General features: G+C 37.3%; 1 protein-coding gene across 8 annotated transcripts in view; it reads right to left on the bottom strand.

The window, feature by feature from the left end:
- Positions 1-15,868, bottom strand: part of STS (steroid sulfatase) — a 118,544-nt gene that overhangs the window by 33,906 nt on the left and 68,770 nt on the right. For all 8 annotated transcript variants that reach the window (XM_075428030.1, XM_075428039.1, XM_075428049.1 and 5 more), the window contains one exon: positions 12,164-12,301. In XM_075428030.1, coding sequence (XP_075284145.1) covers positions 12,164-12,301 — 138 coding nt within the window. The remainder of the gene's footprint in view (positions 1-12,163; positions 12,302-15,868) is intronic.

Below are 15,868 nucleotides of genomic sequence, written 5' to 3'. Positions count from 1 at the left end.
AAGATATAACCAAAAAACAGGGATCATAAATAAATTGCGATATACCTAGATGTCTGAGGTATGAACCCAGAGAAGATATACGATATTTTATTAAAAATGGTGCTTAATGACTTTAGATAGAAAAAAAGTTTCTTTACTGAAATATTCCAGGCTTTGGAACAGGCTGCCCAGTGAAGTGGTGGAGTCTCCACACCTGAAGGTGTTAAAAAAATATGTAGATATTGCACTTCAGGACATGGTTTAGCAGGCATGGTGGTGTTGGGTTGATGGTTGGGCTTGATGATCTTAGAGGTCTTTTCCAACCTTAAGGATTCTATGATTCTACGATTCTATGATTCTATGAATTCTCCAGTGCAATGCATTAGGAAGAAATTCACTACAGTGATGGTAGATCACAGGATGTTGTGAAGACCTTTGTGACTTCTAAACCAACACAGATGCATCAGATGCACTATCAAATGACTGCATTCAACACTACATTACAGTCATTTCCTTTGTTTCTACAATATCCATCACTGCCCAGTCCTCCTGACATCTTTGCAGAGTGGCAATGTGTTTGTTCTATGACAACGCTTCTACAATCACTTAATATATGATTGACACAAGTCTGTATGAAGAGCTACCACAAATACTATTATTAATGCCTTACACAGTCATGTGACTGTGTACAGCACTTGAGGCTGATCTTTGAAATCAATATATCACTTGGAAAAAAAAAAATTTCTGGTAAACAGATGGGTTTTGGATGTGGTTAAGTGCGGTCTCGGACAGGCATTTACAACTAAATTGAGATTGTTTTACGTAACAGAAATGTCTGAAAGAACAGGAATATGTGTGTTGAACCCCTGGCATTAACTGAATCAAACAGCAATTCACAATTCAAAAAAACCTACTATGAGCCTTTTTTTCCTGTATCTCCCTTTTTCAAATACAAAGCCCACAAAAGAACAAAATATTCAATAGTTCTGTCTCTTCAGCCTCTTAGACCTTCAAAATACCACAGAGGTGTTAATATCTTCAATGTTAAGCCCAGGCCTTGCCATACATGCTATCTTATTGACTCCTCAACGATCTTTTCTATTTCAGCATTGGGGGATTCAGAATCCACCTGTTTTTCTACAGGTTTTTCACTGCTCAGTAAGGTTTTTTACAGGTTTTTTACTGTTCTTAAATGGCAACATTGAGAGAAAACTGTCTTTTGTATAGATCTTTGCCCATTATACATACATATAAAGTCTTGTGGCTGAAAAAACTTTAGCTCATGATTTTTTGTTATACCACATTTTTGCTTACATTTCTCATGGGCTTTATCAGAAATCACAATATTGAATAGTCAGGGACACTCAATTGTCTAATCTGACATCAGAAAACTTAGACTTTCTAATATCCAACATTACGTCAAGCAACAATCTTTGCTTAGCAGATGTTGGCAAGCAGTGCCAAATTCAGATCTCAACAAGACCATCTGTCTTTTAGAGCAGTCTTAAAAATTTACTCTTGTCACTGCATCAAATGCAATTCCATTCTCAGCATAAAGCACGTGGCTGCCTATTCTAAAATGAATCTCAGGAATGAGATACATGGATTATGGTTTACACTCTTGCAAAAAATATGATTTTCAAAACAAAAATCTAAAGAAAATCCAGGGTTTTTTATAAAGGTGTTATTTGGTGAGGTTTAAAATACCTGTCACCTAGCAGAAAGAAGTGTTCACCCAACAGTATGCTGATCAGTTGTTAATACAGTTGGGTCAAGACCAGTGTACATGTCAACAGATTGTGTGCGTCTTCTGTAGAAGAGATGACTCTATCCATGTACAACAGTCATTAGGGTTTTAAAAGGTTGATGGGGGTTAGGTGTTACCTAGCAGGAAAGTGTCAAGAATAATATCGTGACTGAGCTATGGTTCACAGAAAATCCTATTCAGAGGGAGTATTTAAAGCTGAATAAAAATACAAGAAATATATAAGGACATAAAATTACAGATATCCTCAAATCAAAATATTTTTCAGTGAACAGTTATACCAGGGAGATGATTTAGTTCATGAGCCAGATCCTAGTTCTGTGTACATATCACAGCAGCTTGTTGGCTGGACAGTATGGACAGACAGAAAACTTTAAGAGGTAATATATACCATAGGTAGTTTTGAGTGTGAGGTTGCTTTTCTTTCTGTATACCTGTCTGAACTTAGTAACAGTGCTAGGTAGATTGGATTGTTTAAATAAATTCTTGTTTCACTGTTGCCTCCTGTGTAATCTGAAGACAGAGCAATTTCAAGGTAAGTGGTGAATCCCATTTCCACACCTTACAATTCCTAAAATCTAGATATTGAATCACTTTCACAGCTTCTAGCTTCATAGTACAATTTTCTTGAATCATTACAGAACAGGACAGAAAACTTGCACATTACCCAAGCACAAAGCGAGCACTCAGAAAACTCTGCCTCCCTGCTGTGAGGTGCAAAAAGCAAAATGGACTCCACAGCAGGGCTATCTCCTCGCTTATCTCTATGAAGAAGTGACTGCTGTTTTCCTTTCAAAAGAATAATTGGAGCATAATTTTTCTGTATCTCTGGAGGTTAGGAATAGCAGGGAACCAGGGCAGGAATTACAGGTCATTGCAGAAGAATCTCTTCTATTATCTATGTCTACGTGGCGTTCATCTTTATTAGAACTGTGTTTAGCGGCATCACTAGAGTTGCTTAATGCTATGATGTGGTTACAAATGCCTTGATATATACTGTCTTTAAAACTCTAGCTGTTAAACATTATTTAAGCTATCTGCATTCTTTTTTCCTTAAAAAATTCATCAAGGTTTCACTACTAATGCTTGAAACATGAAGCAAACTTCCAAACGGCTAAAATTAGAAGGAAAATAAAAAATCCACAAAAGATCATTACTTAAAAATAAAATCTCTTGATATTTCAGGATCTGACCCACTAGTTTTTATATTTTGCTTGGACTTAACAACACTAAAATAGAGATACAGCAGCAGCCTGGTAGTCTGTATGCCTGGCAAACTCTAGGCAGCCTAGCTATATATTACTTTTATTCTCTCAAATTATTCTAAAAAATGTTTTTAAACCAGCATAAAATGCCCCAGGCTGTATTTTCATGCCTAGTTATCTATGCTTTCTGAGTAGTTGCACCCTCCAGTGTTATACTGAACAATAGCCTACATTCACCTTTCCTGAAAAACCTGCAGGAGCAGGCAAAGTACAGATATAACTCTCTGCAGTCATCCACAACAGGATGTCAAATTTCCATTTTAACCCCATTTCAAATCTTAGCTAAAAGAATATCTCTTTTTCTTTTTGTCCTTCTTGTTTAAATTGACTGCTATTACCTAACTGTGGGAATAGAGCTTTTACAAAGGATGATATATAAAGGAGAACTCTGTGGTATATCACTATTAATATTTTGAATGATGAATGATGAAAAGTATTTAAAATAACTGTCTTAGATCACTTGGATTATAACCATACTACCCTTTCCTTCTTTCTTGTATTCGTCTAAAAACAAAGCTTCCAAACCCAATCTATTGTCTTGAATGATAGAAAATTACAAGGAAATTTATTATTCTACCCATCTGCAGTGGCCTTTATGCTACAGATGTTGACAATCATAACTGGTTACCGTTGCTTACCTTCTAAAGAGATCGAACAACAATCTATTTTCAATGGCAAGCTCACTCTTTTTTTTACTGATTTTTAATCTGTTTCATGTATTGCTTTTGTTAATTTTCAATCTGAGCTGTTCTGGTACAGGTGAATGTAATAGACATAGCTCATTTGGACATCTTCTCACCTGATCTTTCTTCCAGTTGAATGAAATGGTCTCTCAGGATATTTTTTGTTTCAAAATTATAAAATTGGTTGATTATTTAAAAATCTGGATCACTTCAGAGAGAATATAAAAATACATTTGAAAAAAAGGTGAATTCCTTCTCTCATCGAAGTCAAAAGTGAAACTCCAACTGATATCACTAAATATGCAATAGCATAGTTCCTGAGGCCAAAGTAGTGGTCAGCTTGGTTTCTCTGTGGCCTACAGATAGGAAAAGTTTTAATAATATCTTCACACTGCTGAACGAACTTATCACTACAGTATATGAAATTGTGTAAAAATAGTAATTTTCAACAAAATATTGGATAATTGATTCCTCCAGTCCTTGTTTAGCTCTCACAGATCTGTAGTAGATTTGAAAAGCGAGAGTCTAGGTCCTTAAGAAACACGCATTCTTATTTTTCATCGATACTAAAAAAGTAACCATGAATATACCTATTTCTAAGGCACAAAGCACTTAAATGAATGTTGTTCAAATGATCTGCGATTATCAGTGTTTGACTCCATTTCCATTAGCACTAGAACTCATGACCCACTCTAGCAGCACAAAAGTAGCCAAGTGCCTGTATGCATTGTGCTGAATGCTTCATAAATACAAAGAAAGACAATGCTTCTAATGTGCAGGTCTAAGGTACAGGGAAAATATATTTAGCTACACACCCAAAAGAAGATGACAGTAAGAGTACTAAGAAATGCAAAGAGACTCCATAGAAAATCCTGTATGTAACAGAGTGGGATAGATATCCACAAGCGATAATGAGAGAGGATTTCTACTGGCTGCATACGTACCAGTGAAACAGTATAATGAGAAAAAGCATGGAGAAAAGTTTTTAATGTCTTCACAGGTTACTGCTATAAAGTATGTAACAGAAGAGACAGATTTTATAACACACTGAAGCTAATTCAAGAAACTAGTCACTAAGCAACTAAATTAAGATTACCACCAAAAAAATAGATTCAATATCTCAAGGTACCAATCAAGAAAATAATGGCACCCTTTAGACCAATCATCTTAAGCTGCTTGTTTATTGAATGGAGAGAATTCACCTGTTTATTCTATTCATCTTGTTCTAAAGTAGAAATGTAAACTATTTCAAGAGACTAACCTTATATCTGTTCCTAAAGGAAATCTAAGGTGACTAGCTCAAATGGACATGCTTAAATTGCAGATGTCATACTAATGAGAAAGCTAGTGAAAAACACCTAACAAGAAGTCAGTGCATGTATCCTGATATCGCATACAAAAACAATACCTCAAAGTTCCATGCTTTTAAAAGAGTTCCAGCTCTTTTAACAGAGAAATGTCACAGAACTGGGGAAAAAACATGCTGGAAAAATTACATAGAAAGTTTTAAGAAGAGACTTCAGTTAAACACCACATTTTCCATATTTAAATCTGAAAAAGTTAATATTAAGAAGATAAAAAGGACCATAATTCATATGCTACAAGTCGTAATAACTTATATGTTATAAATAACTTAGAGGTTACAAGTTATACATCGTATATGACTTGCGGTCCAATATATGGAAAAGCATTCAGTGATCTGTTATGAACAATAAAGAGCTAAGCAGGAGAATACATAGAACCAAAGATTTTTCAAAAAAGTATATCACAAACTAGGAGTTTTCAAAGGAACTAACAGGTCCAAATGACTCAAAGGACCTTCTGGCCCAATAGGTCCACAAGAACTACTAGGTTTCTGAGAGAAACTAATTTCTCTGATCAGTTTCTGATCAAAACGCTAAGTAGCCAGGAAAAAAACATTATCAAGAGTCCTTCAGGAGTTGAGGTAAGAAGGTCTTTGGTTGTTGGGAAATTCTTACTAAAATAGCCACAGTTTTTTGTTTTGGAGTCTATATCTAGATTTAAACCTTTGAAAGAACTTTGACAAAGACCTTCAGGAAAAGTTTCTGGAACATTACTCATGGGATAGGAGACAAAACATTGTCATGAATCAAAATCTGACTAGCGGGCAGGAAATAAAGAGATAAAGCAAACAGCCGGTGACACTGCAAAAAAGTCAATAGTAAGGTGTCTTGATGCTACCCTGTATTAAGTCCCTTGCTATTTTAATGTATTTACTTCAATTTTGGAAGGGAAATAAGCTATGGAACTGAAAAATCCATGTATGACACAAAGTATCACAGGTTGATCAAATTCAGAAGAAAAGATAATGAACGTCACATCAAGTTGGATGAACAGGAAACAAGATGCGAGCTCATATTCTGTAAAAAAATTTGCAGTACAATGAACATTAGAGAAAAAATAACAGAACTAGGGTCTATGGTCTTAGCTTTTCATACTATAACCTTCACTGCATACTAAAGAAAAAGGACCTATGAGAAGGCTTATGCTTAATGCACATCTATAATCGGTAAGATACAAATACATCAGGCAGTCTATAGGATGAAATGGATAATATTAAAAATTAAATATATAAACATGCAGTGATACTGCATGGCAAAACCTAAAAGGGAATACTTGCAAAGTCATTTAAAAAAAAATATATTGCACAATTAAAAATATCTTACAGAAGGTAACAAGAAACTAGGGACAAGGAAAAAGTCATCAGTTAAGACTGATGAGAGACTAATCAGACAAAAGGGAAAGAGGCACAATAAAAGTATAAAAGACAAAGGTAAACTAGGGAAGGTATAACCAGTTTTCCCTCCTTTATCCTGTACTAGTGAGGAAACTTTATTAAACTTCAACATGTTCCATGAAATTTGAAGCTGCCCTATTTCAAAATAGTAAATGAAAGCTCTCAGTTCTCATCACCAAAGGATTTAGGCTATGCTAAGAATTTAGAAAGACTGAAAGTGGAATTTCATCTTCACAAGACAAAAATCTATATAACTAATGCTAAAACTCATTGTAGGATCTAAATTTTCAGGATTTACATCTTAAACCAAGGTCATACTATCTAGGATTAGGAGGAGATCTTCTTACGGATCTTCTTTAGTCACTACACAACTCCTGTATCTTCCTCCTAGGCTTCCGGTCCCAACAATTCTCAGAAAAAGACCACTGGAAAGAGAAGCCATGATTTTGATCCATCACTTCAATATTATTGTACAATGTCTTCTGAAAAAGGATATTGAAGAGATAAACTAGACTGTGTATGACAGGAACTAGTCAAACATTATGTTAGCTCTGGTTTCTAATTTCAAGGGCTACCCAAACTAACGGTGATTGTTCCATAGTCAGAATCTGGAGTAATAAAACCTCCAAACAGCAATTTCTCCTTTTTGGCATTCAGTCTTGAAGTGCTAGCCTAAGTCTCCAAACTCCTCTTAAGTTTTATTATTGGTGCTCATTTGTATGGATATCAAGACAAATTAGTGAGTTTGAATTGCAGAGATCTGTTGAGAGCTTTTGATTTTAGGGCAGAACCAATTATTGCTGAGCATACTGCTCCATCTCTGACAAGAGGGTTAAGTGGCTTGTTTCATGTTCCCATTCATACGGTGCTCATAGACAAAAAGATAAGTAGTAGAGATTGTGTAGGACAGACAAGGAGAAAGGATGTGTGTGTCTCTGTTTTGTAAACTACTCATCAGATGAAGCAAAAGCAAATTCCTAGTCTGTGGGCGCATCAGCACAAGCAGCATGCAGGTCGTCCTTCTGCTTTTTTAGGCACATTGCTACATCAGTGACCGAGACTTAGGGCTTCACTGGTCTGGTTTTCTTTAAATCTGCCAGAGATGTACAGACCTCTTACACATCTCATTGTACATGACTGTTGATATGAATAAACTCTTATGTATGAAAATTCCTAATTATGAAATCACCTCCACTTCTGCCCTTTTGAAAATGATGCATAATATACCTGTTAAATTGAGGACTGATATGGAGATGGAGAGAGTGGAAGATAAAACAGATTTCATCATATATTAAAGTAGTAAAAGTACACTCAACTGATTGCATGGGTCTTTTAATTTCTTTTTATTAAGAATGTCTCTCATAGAATAATTATTTTTTTTCTTACATAGCAATAATTTTCTTTCTCATAGTATATTAGAACATTTGACAGCATAGCATAGGTGGTAACTGTAAACCCCACGTTAAATTTTAAAAATAAGAAGCCTCATCACTCCTCAAGAAATCCTATCAATCAGATTCAGGTAAGATCAAAGAATTTGACACTGTCCAGCATGACAACCTTGTCTCTAAATTGGAGAAACATAGATTTGATGGATGGACCACTCGTGCATAAGGATTTGGCTAGATGATTGCACTCAAAGAGTTGTGGTCATGTCCAAGAGACTCGATGTCCAGGTGGAGACCGGTGACAAGCGGTTTTTCTCAGGGGTTGCTGTTGGGACTGGGGCTGTTTAACATCTTTGTCAGCAGCACAGATAGTGGGATTGAGTGCACCCTCACCAAGTCTACTAACAACACAAAGCTGTGTGGTGCAGTCAACAAGCTGGAGGGAAGGGATGCCACCCAGAGGCACCTGGACAGGCTTTAGAGGTGGGACCGTGAGAACCTCCTGAAGTTAAACAAGGCCAAGTGCAAGATGCTGCACCTGGGTCGGGGCAATCCCAAGCACAAATACAGGCTGGGCAGAGAATGGACTGAGAGCAGCCTTGTTCAGAAGGACTTGGGGATGCTTTTTGATGAGATGCTCAGCATGGCCCAGCAATGTGCGCTGGCAGCCCAGAGGGCCAACCGTGTCGTGGGCTGCATCAAGGGAAGCGTGGCCAGCAGGTCCAGAGAGGTGATTCTGCCCCTCTACTATGCTCTGATGAGACCCCACTGGGAGTCCTGCATCCAGGTCTGGAGCCCTCAGCACACAAAAGACATGGTCCTGTTGGAGTGGGTCCAGAGGAGGGCCACAAAAATTATTAGAGAGCTGGAACACCTCTCCTATAAGGAAAGGCTGAGAGAGTTGGGGTTGTTCAGCCTGGAGAAGAGGAGGCATCAGGGAGACCTTGTCATATCCTTCCAGTACTTGAAGGGGTAAGCTAAGAAGAAAGCTGGAGAGGGAGTTTTTACAATGGCGTGTAGTGATAGGACAAGGGGTAATGTCTTTAAACTGAGAAAGGGCAGATTTAGATTAGATATAAGGAAGAAATTCTTCACTATGAGGGTGGTGAGGCACTGGAACAGGTTGCCCAAAAAGTTGTGGATGCCCTCTCCCTTGAAGTGTTCAAGGCCAGGTTGGATGGGGTTTTGAGCAACCTGGTCTCATGGAAGGTGTCCCTGCCCATGGCAGGGGGGTTGGACCGGGTGATCTTTAAGGTCCCTTCCAACCCAAACCATTCTATGATTCTATGATCTATTTCAAATTGTTCGCTATTCTGCAGGTATGAATAGAAGATATTGTAAGGCGTGATAAAAAAGACTCCATTCAATCAAAGTTCTCCAGGAAGGCATATTCCCCAGTGCCTTTGTCTTTTTCTTCCTGCTTGTCATTTATCTTGTATCTTATGTCTGGAATTCTAGAAGGCAAATATTTTTTAGAGCTTCTATAACACCCCAGGCTATGCCTACAGCTACAGATACGTAACCATATGGTTCCTTAATTACTTAAATCACTATGTAAGGCCTAAGTGCTAACATTCAAGATACATTTCACTCTGGTTTTGGCCCATGGGGACCCATCTGATAGTTTGTAATCTCATGACTTTCGCATTGCTTGTTTTGCTTGTGTAGCATTTCCTTTGTAGCTCTCTTAAAATATAAGGGTCATTTCTCAGACAGCTACCTACTGTACTAAAAACTGCAGTCTTCTCATTTGAAAACCTCACTGTATTGTTATTGTGTATGGTATATGTCTATCTTTCTTCTTTTTTGCAGTTTTGCAGATGATCATAGAATCATAGAATCACAGGTTGGAAAAGACCTCTAAGATCATCCAGTCCAACCATCCATTTTATATTTTTTAAAGAAATAATTTTTTTTTCCAGCAGAACAGCTCCTTTATTTTTGACGTTACCCTGCCTTTGACCATTCCATTTTCAGCACATGGGTACAGGGAGAGGAGCTGCTTAGTATGAAGAGAACCTGGGTTCAGCCTGCAGACCTCAGTGGCCAAAGAGCTGCCAGTCATAGCAACAGTTCTGCTGTAAGTTTGGGGGATGATACAAAACTAGGAGTGGCTAATCCAATGACGGTTGTGCTACCATCAAGAGGGACCTCAACAGACTGGAGAAATGGGCCAAAATGAACCTCAGGAAGTTCAGAAAAGATAAATAACTAGTCTTGTATCTGCAAAGGAATAAATTCTAGCAGCAGCATAGGCTAGGAGCTGACTGGAGGAAAGCAGCTCCGCAGAGAAGGACCTGGGGGTCCTGGTGGACAGCTGCCTGAACTTGAGCCAGCAATGTGTCCTTGTGGTGAGGAAGGCCAACAGCATCCTGGACTGCATTGGGAAGAATGTTTCAAGCAAGTTGAGGGAGGTGATCCTTATCCTCTGCTCAGCACTCGTGAGATGCTCCTGGAGTGCTGGGTCCAAGTGCAGAGCTCCCCAGTGCAAGAGAGACATGGGCATAATGAAAGGAGTTCAAAGGAGTCCCATGAAAATGATTAAGTGGTTGGAACATTTCACATATGAGGAGAGGCTTAGAGATCTGGGACTGTTCAGTGTGGAGAAGAGAAGGCTCAATGAGATCTTATCCAGCCGTATGGATACATGGCTTTACCTGAGTAAAGAGGATGGAACCAGGCTCTTTTCAGTGCTGCCCAATGACAGGACAAGCTGCAATGGACACAAACTGAAACACAGGAAATCCCATTTAAGCATAAGAAAAAGCTTTTTTTATAGTGAGAGTGATCAAACACTGGAGCAAGTTGCTCAGAGAGGCTGTGGAGTCTCCATCATTGGAAATTCTCATAACTTGAATGGACACAGCCCTGAGCAACCTGGTCTAGCTGACTCTGCTCTGCAGGGGCTAGGACTACAGACCTTGGAAGGTGCCTTCGAGACTCAGCTGCTACGTGATTTTGCAATTCCACAACCCTACTTTTTTTAAAAATCATACCTAAAGGCAATTTCTTTCTTTCTCTCCACAACTGAAAGTTTCAAGTTTGGTATGTGACTTTCCAAAAACTGCTGGATTTCTTTGATCTTGTCCCTTGAAATATGAGGGGAAAACAGATTATATGGCCACTTCCTAGTGAAAAAATGAAAATAACTTTATCTCTGGTAAAAGGACAAAAATATTCACTGCATTTCATGAAAAATAGCAAATCCAAGCATTCCTACTCTATTTCAATAAGACTGAAGATTATTAAAAATATTTTGACATTCATTTTCCTGATGCTGTATGTCCACCACATGCACACGGCAAAACACTGTTTTCTGTACTTTGTCAGACAGAATTATTTACTTCGTATTTGACAATCTTATCTATTATCCAGTGGCGTATTACATTCCTGCCAACTGAAGGACTCATCATGTCAGGGATATGGGGATGGACAAAATGAGAAAGGCTGTCTGCTAAGATGGAATTTTTCTTTCTTCAGGATCACCATATTGGCAACAAAAGCAGTATCTCTCAGTATTGCTATGTGATATCACCAGGAGAAAGTGTAGTACAATAAGGCAGACTTTAAACACATTTTAAGTCTCCACAGAATAAATAGATTTTGGACTATTAATCTTCTCAAGACCTGCACTAAAAGAATACAACTAATCTCTGTCTTTTTAACTACAGTCTCCATGTCCAAATCAGTCTTCAATTCAGTACGTGTGTTATACTTTTTTTTCAAAACTTTGTTCTCCAACTCAGACTTCTCTGCTTGAAATCTTTTCCTCTTCTGGCTTTGTGGAACTTGCCTATCCCATACTCAATCCAGCTCCTCGTTTTTCTCTTTAAATCTAACTTCCTTTTTCTACTTTTTCTCTAATGAGTACACTGGACTCTGTTGCTCGTTATCCCATCTTCTCTATACCTTCTTTTCATGTAATCCCACTCACTCTACAGTACTTAGCTCTCATTCATGACTGCTGATGGTTTACAAACCACCTTTTTTTCCTTTCTGTTCTTCTATCCAGCCATGATAGTAAAGTACTACAAACTGACACCATTCCAAAGCTGTATTGCTGGTCAGTTCAAGAGTATATTTGCTAGTCTTAAAACTCAACAGAGCTCTGGTTGAGCATGTAATTTGGTTGAGCTGCTGTATTTGACAAGTAAAGCTTTCTATTTACTGCCTATGTTTGAATTTAGAATGAAAGTCATGAAAAGCTTACTACTAAGGAATGGAGTTTCGACCTTTTTGGCCATAGAGTACATGACAGTTTTGGAGCAAAACCCAGGCGATGATAGTTTCTGACACAATTTTTAAAATCATCAGGGAATGTTCACCTTTATATATGCCATTGTATCCTCCATGGACTTCTCCAGAACTGGAGATTTCTTCAACATGAGCCCCTTGGTCAGATGTAAAGTATACAAAAGTGTTATCACTCAGATTATATTTCTCCAGCACTTCCAGAACCTGCCCTAAAAAAAAAAAAAAAAAAAAAGAGCAGCTTTAATGACTTCAAGCAGTTTTTTCCATTAGCCTTGGCACATACAAATATTTTTGTCCTTATGTCTTTTTAAGATCATTTTTCATATAAACATTATTATACACAGCAATTGGCACCATGCAACATATAGTAGGGACAATTGTGCAAGGCTTGTTGCAATCAGGACCAGGGCTCGATTGCTGCAGGGTTTCATGAAGCATAAAATGAGAAGATTTGCCCATTTCAGAGAGAAGGGCTGATCCACAGAGAGCCAGTGACCTTTGGAAGCAGTTGCTCTCAATCAAGGAAAGCCCTCAGCAAGAAGAATCAACCGACGAAAGACATCTGAAAGAGTGTCAGCATGCAGAATAGAGCTAACAGTCTGGGGGTAAAGCTTTGCTGCCTAGCAACCTATAGAGGCAGCATGGCAAAAATCTCAGCGTGAGTGATAGAATAAGACATTCGAAGAAAAAAAAAGAAAGCTAATGTATGAAATTCCTCTGGAGTCCAAACGGTTTTATTATCAAAGCTACTAATTAGTCCCTAATTTATCATCATTTAAGAACAGACTTGACTAAACTCAAAATGTGCAAGGTAATAAACACACACACATGTATTTAAAAGAAGAATCCACATGGATATGCTCTGAAACTCCAACGCACCATGGGCTCACGTTTCATTTTCACAAAGGGCTCCTTACACTACCTTGGCACTGTGGAGAGCTTTGCAGTGCACATAAATTACATTTAAACCTATTTAGATGGAGTTCTTTAAAGAGGATTTCTGTATGAATGAGAGTGAAGCCGCTCTTTGTAACTTGCTACAGTGAATTTCATACTGATTAGGAATCTGAAATTATTGGTCCCAAAAACTGCTCAAAGTATAAGAACATACTTCTTCACATCAGCCTGCAAATGAGCTCTAACCTTGTCCTTTAGAGCATTTAAAGACAATTTTGTCTTCACAGCCATTGTACCTTTATTCTTTTTACTTAAACATCCAAGAATGGTCCAGTTTGAATGTTAATTTTGATTTGCTCACCTGTCCACTAAGAATTAATTCATCAGCTGATGCGCAATTATTATGTCAAAAAAGATGAGATAAGAACTCAGAAATACAGAGCCTTCTTTAATGATTTTCAGATCATCATTTCTGTTACTATGCTCTTTTTCTGGATAAGGACTAGTTACCCTACCTTATTGCTACTATTTCTACTAATCTTCTAATGTTCTAGCATTCTAAAGGTGCCTTGTTAAAATGGTTGACTCTTCATCTCTCATCAGCTCAAATGACTGGGTCATGAATAAAGGAACGTCAGCAATTAAATAGGTGATATTTGTTGGTCTTGTTTGTACACTAGGATCAACGAAGAAATGTAAGAGTAGGCGAATTTGTTTATGTAAATTTTGAAACCTTGTGGGAGTTGAAATTTCCCAACAGAGCTGAGAAAAATCTGTTACAAAGGTTGACATTTTAAAGTTGGTGGGTTCAGAGAAAATGATGCAGATCCACCTGATAAGCCATTCGCTTGTTGCAGCAGGTGGACCTAGAGGCAGGAAAGGAAGAGGTAACTTCCCCTTGGCTTCTGACATTGTTTGGAGAATGTACTTGCTAAGTAACTATAATAACACTCAGAAAGGTGGAACTGATGAGAAAACAAGTGGAGATAGAACATTATTTGTGGTTATTCAGCCACATGAACTCCAGAGTTCTGTCCCAACCTGTATCAAGCTATGATTTTATGATTCTATAATAGTAAAAAATGGGATTGCACAAAGAAATATATGTTCAATGACATGTATAAATGCATTTATTTTTACCTACACAGTTTCCCTTGATGGAATTGGATTTTCAAATTCATCCTGTATATAAAACAAATCGAAAATAAACTGAGAATTCCACTCAGTGCATCACATCAAAAGATCTCTGGTGAACAGAGACATCTGCTGTCATTCAATAATGGCCATTTTGATTTCCTAATTAATCTGGGAATAAATGAGAAGCAATGAAAAATGTCTTGCTATCACAATTAATAAATAAAGCAGTCATCATTATGATGGCTTTCTTTTTCTTTTTGAAACAAGGTTGAGTAGTTTGACTTGGCCTGAAAAAAAGAATTAATAAAATTCTTACACTTGAACATTACCCATTTCAGAAAAAAACACCCCAATAAAATGCATAGAAAATTCCATCCAAAGATTGTTGAACTCAGTGGTAAAACTTCCATTTCCTTCATTTGGATTATTAAACACAAAGATGATTGGCTACATTAGAGTTAATTAACAAAAGCTAAAATAACAATTTATTTTAGCAACAATATTTTTCAGTACAGATGGACTAATAGTGGTAATTCAGATAACACTACTGTCAGGGAATGGCCATCACAATGCACTTGCAGAAATGAAGCAAAATTTCCATTTCTATTTTCATCTTGAATACTGACACCTTCTAGAATGAAAACTATAAATAAGCAATAAAGTGTGTGCTACCAGGAGATATGCCCCGTTAAAGTGCATTTGAATGATGTGCCTACTGTTAACACAAGCAATACATTCACTTATTAGCATTTCTAAATGGTAACCAATACAGAAGAAAAATGCAGAGAATGTATTGTGGATCTCTATGAACAGATATCTTTCATCTGCAATATTATATCAATTTTGGAAGCAAACAGCAAATATTGCAAAGTAGGCAAAATATATCCTTTACTGTTTTCTTATAAGAAGTTAATTCCTTTTTTACCCTAATTCCTCCCCTCTTATTATTTCTGTAGGTTTCACAGAGACTTTAGAAATAAGTTAAAATTGATGTATAAACATTCCCAGGCAATGCAGTTAATGAACAAGAGGGAGTTTCATCTAACCTGTTTTAGCTGCCTAATTTTGGAAGAGGTGAATCACAACTGCAAAAGCCTTTCTTACCTGTTGACTAAAATGAAGAAGGGCGGAAAATAGCTCAAAAGTAAATGTCTTCACACTAGACATCAAGGACAGCAAGATGACTCCTACACAAAATGCTATACATGCAATTACATGATAATAGAGAAAAGATGTCGTGAGTAAAAGAAGTTGGTAAAACTGTATTGCTTCACCCATAAAATATGACCGGAAGTGTATCATGTCATGTGCTCTTGAATTACAAGAACTGAGTTTCAGCTGGCTTAGTATCCCCTTTGAGTCTCATTGCTGGTTGCAGAAAGCAATATAAATTTTAAAAGACTTTTTGGAGGTAAAGAGTTTATACAGAATATGAAATTGTAGGATAATTAAGCCAAAACACCGGAACAACTGTAGCTCTGTTCAAGCAATAATAGCTTGCTAGCACCAGAGTAGGAAATTATCAATAAAAACCGCAGGAATCTTGATTGAAAAGACTCACTTGAAAACCATGTACTAAAAAATTAGCAGCTGCACTGATCTCTGTGGATGCTACCGTTTACATTTTTTCTGATTTGAATAGAACAGATTTAGAAACAACATTTCTGAACAACAAAATCAATCTAACACTGAAGAAGATGCGCAATTTCTGAAGCCATTTAGTAACTAGAATTTCAGATCAA

Source organism: Opisthocomus hoazin, chromosome 1 (genome assembly GCF_030867145.1).
Source record: "Opisthocomus hoazin isolate bOpiHoa1 chromosome 1, bOpiHoa1.hap1, whole genome shotgun sequence".
In the NCBI taxonomy this organism is placed as follows: Eukaryota; Metazoa; Chordata; class Aves; order Opisthocomiformes; family Opisthocomidae; genus Opisthocomus; species Opisthocomus hoazin.
Note: the sequence above shows the minus strand (reverse complement) of the source record. Positions and strands in the feature narration are given on the sequence as shown.